The sequence below is a fragment of the Rutidosis leptorrhynchoides genome, chromosome 3, assembly GCF_046630445.1.
Source record: "Rutidosis leptorrhynchoides isolate AG116_Rl617_1_P2 chromosome 3, CSIRO_AGI_Rlap_v1, whole genome shotgun sequence".
NCBI lineage: Eukaryota > Viridiplantae > Streptophyta > Magnoliopsida > Asterales > Asteraceae > Rutidosis > Rutidosis leptorrhynchoides.
The window spans coordinates 535,412,091-535,418,090 of NC_092335.1; the positions used below are offsets into that span (position 1 = coordinate 535,412,091).

The 6,000-nt window shown below is 37.3% G+C and overlaps 2 protein-coding genes across 2 annotated transcripts; one reads left to right on the forward strand and one right to left on the reverse strand.

The window, feature by feature from the left end:
• The first annotated feature begins 222 nt into the window (after positions 1-222).
• LOC139898420 (putative aldehyde oxidase Art an 7) lies at positions 223-2,760 on the forward strand. The gene is made up of 3 exons (XM_071881152.1): positions 223-768; positions 1,193-1,356; positions 1,572-2,760. Exons 1-3 carry the CDS (start codon positions 223-225, stop codon positions 2,758-2,760), a joined length of 1,899 nt encoding a protein of 632 aa, XP_071737253.1.
• A 277-nt stretch (positions 2,761-3,037) lies between these two features.
• On the reverse strand, positions 3,038-6,000 carry LOC139898421 (probable RNA methyltransferase At5g51130). The gene is made up of 8 exons (XM_071881153.1): positions 5,839-6,000; positions 5,288-5,402; positions 5,134-5,181; positions 4,358-4,613; positions 4,154-4,241; positions 3,985-4,050; positions 3,825-3,893; positions 3,038-3,352 (listed from the first exon to the last, which is right to left on the reverse strand). The coding sequence occupies exons 1-8, from the start codon at positions 5,971-5,973 to the stop codon at positions 3,263-3,265; spliced, it is 867 nt and encodes a 288-aa protein (XP_071737254.1). The 5' UTR covers positions 5,974-6,000; the 3' UTR covers positions 3,038-3,262.

Sequence of the window (6,000 nt, forward strand, 5' to 3'; positions counted from 1 at the left end):
TTGAAAAGCTAAAAGAAAATTATTTTATTTTATTTTATTTTAATAAAAACATAATCTCAGTCTTATTATTTTCCAACAAATCACACGAAACCAAGATTTGCAATCATTAACCGCAAAATCTAACCAACCACCAACCGATTTGTGTACGGATTTCCCTGATTTTTGGACTAATAAATCATCTATTAAAGGCCACAATTTTATTACCGTAAAAAAGTTGAAAAAATGGGTTCACGATCCTCCACCTCCCTCCAACTCTTCCTCCTCCTTCTATTCCTTGCATTTGCGGTCATCGCGGCTGGTCCAAACCGCGGTAATGGTCCTAGAAAATCCGGCAAGGGCAACACCCAAGGCGGCAAAAAAGGCGGTACAATCGCCTTAGGTAAGGGCAAGGGCCAAGGTGGCAAAAAAGGTGGTGCAATTGCAATGCCCGTCGGCGGAGGTATTCCGGCAACTGGAGGCAAAAAAGGTGGTGCAAATGCAACGCCTGTGGCGGCAGGAATTCCGGCAACTGGGGGAAATGACATACAGACTAATTTTAAGGGTTCATGGGCTATCGATAACCCGAATGTGGGTGTTGCTGCCATGCAATTTCAGTTGATGCCTAATAACAAGGCGGTGTGGTTTGATACAACGTCCCTTGGCCCATCTGCCCGGGAACTTGGTCCACCTGGCAACTGCCCGAAAAACGCAGAGATGGGCGGTAAACCTGATTGCTTTGCACATGCCATTGCTTACGATGTTGAGACGGGACAAAGTCGGACCATTTATGTGTGTAATCCTTCAATCATTTCTCTCATTATAGAGATTTTTTGGGTTCGTGAAGAAAAAACCTCCCTAGCGACAACCACATTGGGTTCCCACTAGCGAGTAAAACTCCGGGTAACGAGACCCGTAACAGAGGGTGAATTGCGCACATTGGCGCCCCCTCCCGTCAAGAGCCCATTTTTAGTTCGATGTTGGGCGTTACCAAGATTCGAACTTGGGTCTGTTGCTTCATAACAACCAAAAAACATGAATGTGCAAACCTGTGACCTCTTGATTACTAGAATAGAGAAAGTTTCAGCAAATTAAACAAATAATGACACAAAAATAATAAAATTATGCACACACTAATACTATTTTGGAATTCCTAAAAGTTATATGCATTATATATATAGTCAATGCATAATATATGTATATATGTGTGTGGCAGATGGATGGAGAACCATGGTGCTCGTCGGGAAACTTGTGGCCCAACGGGGACTTGGTGGCAACGGGTGGTACTAGAGGCGGCACCAGATCCGTTAGAATGTTGTCTATGAGTGACCCAAAGGCCAACTTCGTTGAAAAGAAAGACGTTCTCGCTGATAAAAGATGGTACGTAGAACTGTTATCATCGCAGAAGATAATTATTCAGAAAATATGTATATATATATATATATATATATATATATATATATGTGTATATATATATATATGTGTATATATATATGTGTGTATATATATATGTGTGTATATATATATGTGTATATATATATATATATATATATATATATATATATATATAATGAGTCTGTTTTTACTTATTGCAGGTATTCAAGCAATCAAGTTCTAGAAGACGGAAGTGCGGTGATAGCTGGCGGCCGAAACGCGTTCAGCTATGAAATTGTGCCGCCAAATAAACTTGAATTCCCACCAAAGAAATTCACCCTCCGTTTCCTTCAAGAAACGACGGTACCTAAAAAACCGGGACCGGGAATGTTCATAGAAAACAACCTGTACCCGTTCATGTTTCTCATCCCCGATGGCAACATTTTCCTTTTCGCCAATGACCGCGGGATCATTTTCCAGCCACGTACAGGCGCCATTGTACGCCAATTTCCTAAACTCCCGGGCGGGGCCCGAAACTACCCGCCTTCCGGTATGGCGGCCCTCCTCCCGTTAACCGTCACCCCAGGGAACATACACGCAGAGGTCGTGATTTGTGGTGGAAACGCACAGGAAGCTTACCAATCAGTTGACAGCAAACATACGAAAAACAAGGTGTTCATGCCGGCCCTTCGTGACTGCCACAGACTGACATTGACGGATCGTAACTCGGCATGGGTCAAGGAACAAGATATGCCGTCGGGTAGATGCATGGGTGACCTTTTACACCTTCCTAATGGAGATCTTTTAATGTTAAACGGCGCACATAAGGGTGTCGCGGGATGGGAAAACGCGATTGACCCGAATTTCACTCCAATATTATATCAACCCAATAAACCAATGGGTCAAAGATTTAAAGAAATGACTCCAACAAACATCGCCAGAATGTACCATTCGGTGGCGGCGTTGATACCTGACGGGAAAATTTTGGTGGCGGGAAGTAACCCACATTCGAAATACCTTTTGAAGGCAGAGTATCCAACAGAGCTTCGGGTGGAGAAATTTTCCCCTCATTATCTTGACCCGGCACTTAATAATGTTCGGCCGGTGATTGCACCGGCGCCTTCAGATAAAGTGTTGAAGTACGGGAAAGAATTCAAGATTGTAGTGAAATTTAACGGTGGTCCAGTAACGCCTCAAGATGTGAAGGTGACGATGTATTATCCACCGTTTACGACACATGGGTTCTCGATGAATCAAAGATTGTTGATTTTGCCATTGAAGACGGTGACTAATGAGATGGTGACCGCCGTTGCACCGCCATCCGGAAAGATTGCTCCGCCAGGGTACTATATTTTATTTGTGAATTTCCGAGGGGTTCCCGGAAAAGGTATTTGGGTTCACATTGACTAAGAAACGCTTTTTCCCCCAAGTATTTACAAAGAAGTATGCTTAACCAGTAAAGTTAACCATATACATTAGTCTTACTTATATCATGTAACCTAAAGTATTTACGTAAGAAGTGTAACAGCTAGAGTTTTTCTGATATTTAGGCATGTTGAGATGTGATATTACGGTCCAAAGCCTTAAGAATACTGTATTGAAATTGAGAATTACACGAAGTATTCAATAAGCAATTGAGTTGTATCTATAATCTATAATCTATATTATATTATATACAATTGTTGTGCTTAAAAAACTTGGTACATCAAACACCGAAAATTCATGTTGTAGGTCACTAAAAGACGCGTGAGAAACATCCAATGTATAAGTATTAAGTAACAATTAGAAGGATTGATATTGGCATTATATGAATGACCTTTTCTATGAACCATATTAATTCATAATTCATACTCAAAAAATTACCAGGGTATCCAAGAGACTTCAAAAACGGATCCCCGAAAGCCAAGGCTATTCACTTCCATAAAGCTAATATCGGCCTGTTAAATCCAGTTTTACTTCCTGATAAGTTTGAACTCAAGTTCTCGATTCTCCTAAATCCAATCTGCAATCAAAAACATTGCCAGTTGAAACATGAAGCTATAAAAGCACGCGAAAATTCATCTATCAAATAAAGTTACAGTTATACTATTCAAGGTTAAACATGTTACTCCTCAAAACTCTATTTAGGTTCACTAGATCCTTCAATCTCTAAACTTTCAGGGGATATTTCGGACAAGTTAAATTGGTGTTGAGTGTACATCTACAGTGATTATTACAAGTTTAGGTGGCGATAATCATTTCCGAGTGTGTGTGTCAAATACTGATTCTCGTCATTTAGGGTAAAAATAACCAGATTTATAGAAATATGTTATCTTGTAGTAATAAAAAAAATAAATTTTGAGTAAAGTCTGAAATAACTCAAGTATGAGAAGTTACTATAAACTGACCATATGATCATCTTACTCTGACTAATATGATGACTTCCTTTAAACCTTCTATTTAAAAAAGTGATAAAAAAAGAGAAAAAAATGAACCTTGTCTAGAAGAATATCCTGGAATCGATTCGGGAATATTTCAAGATTCTTGTAGTTAGTTGATGCTACCTGCATATATAAATATTGAACTTTTGATGCCAAGCCTGATCTAAACAAATGCGAAACAAGCTGGAACACACTTTTTAATAATTGAATCTACCTCAGACACTTGACGGTTACTGACATATGATTTCCACGGCTGAGGTTCCAAAATAAAAACTCCACCCTGTTTAGAATCATTTACACATTAAACATTAAATACGGACGATGTAAAAAAACAGAAATGTCAATAAAGAATATGATGATTTTGTAGCCATTTAAACACTTACAGGTTTAAGAAGCCGCCACACCTTCGAGAAAAGTGTTATCAAACCTTCATCACCCCAGTTCAAATGGACCCACTTTGAAACACTTAGGCTGCATGGTAGCAAAAACATATGCTCAACGCCAAAAGCTCACAAGAAATTAAAAAATAAAATAATAATAATAGATAAATAGATAATATAAAATAAAATAAAGCAAAACAAGCTTACCAAAGAATGGTATCGTACAGCTTGTCTCCAGGCATGGACCAACTCTGAACGAAATTATCTTTATGGAAAGAGACTCTGTCAAAGAGGTGTGAAGCAGGTGAGTCCCCTGATATTACAGTGTTCGTTGTTTTATCTGGTGAACTGGTTTTATCATTCGTTCTGGCATCATTTTTTGAATCCTCCGCCTCTGTATTCTTCTTAAGTTCACTCAACTTTACAATTCTCCTAAGATTCCAATTTGCGTCTGCAATTCGAGCTGGAAAGCAGAGACAGACAAACCTCTGGTACGTTAAAAACAACCTTATCGACTCAAAGAATTGTTTGTAAAATTATGACCCTCGTCTACACTATCTACAACATAATTTTAATAAAGATATCATGAAGAATAACATCATGTTTAAGTAAAGGAGGAAAGATGGGCGGGTCAGGTAATAGGTCAAAACGGAGGTTATTTATATCGGGGGTTTAAACAGGCTGATTCAGGTTGGGTTGACCTATAACCAGCTTTGTCCAAATTTCTTTTAAATAAATTAATGCGTTAGTTATTTAAACAAAACAATATTACGAGTATTACAGTAGCACTTAATGTTTTTATAGAAAAAAACTAGTATACAGTAAATGTAGACTTTAGGTGACTGTCAACACATTCCCATTTTACCTAAAGTTTTTAGGTAACCCATTTGAAATAATCATAATCCAAATCAAACCATTCATTACTTGATGGATCAAGATTCCAATTTTAAGTACTGATTTTCTTCAAGACCAAAACCACTAACCTGAATCAATGTCAACTCCAACGATTTTCTCGCAACAGAACTTTTTTGCTGCAATCAATAAATATCACAAACAGACCAAATCCAAAACCTATATTAGTTATGGGTGTCTAGAGGTGGAAAATATGTATATATATTAGTATAAAAATCGTGTTACCAATATTAATAGTTATCAATCCACTATTGCAACCAATATCAAGACACTTTTTCCCTTCAAACCATTCTTTCCTCAAAACTTTTATTCTAGGATCTTCTTCCAACCCTTGATCAATCTGCAGCTCCAGCAACAGGATAAAAAAGGTAAGAAGCCAAAAAATCAACAATTCACAAATAATTCAATGATCTTTGAATATTTTAGGGTTTGACATTTTAAAAGACATTTTTTTTGTTTGAGTAAGAGAATGGTTTGAATTAAGCTCATTGCTGACGTATGAAGTTAGGCATCTTAAATAATAATTCAAAATAGTTCAGAATCAGCAATAAGATTAACTTAAATTGTATACAGTTAATCCAAAAAAAGGTCTATTGAGTATTAAGTAATCACGCCTTATAACAACCAAAAATATTAATGTTAGCTACAATTTACACCTTATATATTTCATATAGTAAGCCCTAAGCATATAAAAATTCATACATACATACATACATAATATCTTAGAGTTATGAGTTAAGAAGACAATTGAAAATAATTGAGGAATTAGGGTTTACTCGATAACTATAATAGTTTCTGTAGTTGCCAAAAATTGCAACTTCCTTAGACTTTTTTCTCTTCTTGCCGGATTGTTGATTATTGGTGTCATTTGATTGTACGTCGTTGTTCTTAATTTTTTTTTCGTCTTCCATGGCCACCTCTCCCCAGGGTTCAATGCA

Bases quoted from the DNA above. Each gene is read 5' to 3' on its own strand.
- LOC139898420 (XM_071881152.1), top strand. From the start codon at position 223: ATGGGTTCACGATCCTCCACCTCCCTCCAACTCTTCCTCCTCCTTCTA. The intron at 769-1,192 runs GTGTGTAATCCT...TGTGTGTGGCAG, and splicing joins GACAAAGTCGGACCATTTAT to ATGGATGGAGAACCATGGTG. The intron at 1,357-1,571 runs GTACGTAGAACT...TACTTATTGCAG, and splicing joins GTTCTCGCTGATAAAAGATG to GTATTCAAGCAATCAAGTTC.
- LOC139898421 (XM_071881153.1), bottom strand. From the start codon at position 5,973: ATGGAAGACGAAAAAAAAATTAAGAACAACGACGTACAATCAAATGAC. The intron at 5,182-5,287 runs GTAACACGATTT...TATTGATTGCAG, and splicing joins ATTGATAACTATTAATATTG to CAAAAAAGTTCTGTTGCGAG. The intron at 4,242-4,357 runs GTAAGCTTGTTT...GCTACCATGCAG, and splicing joins CTGTACGATACCATTCTTTG to CCTAAGTGTTTCAAAGTGGG.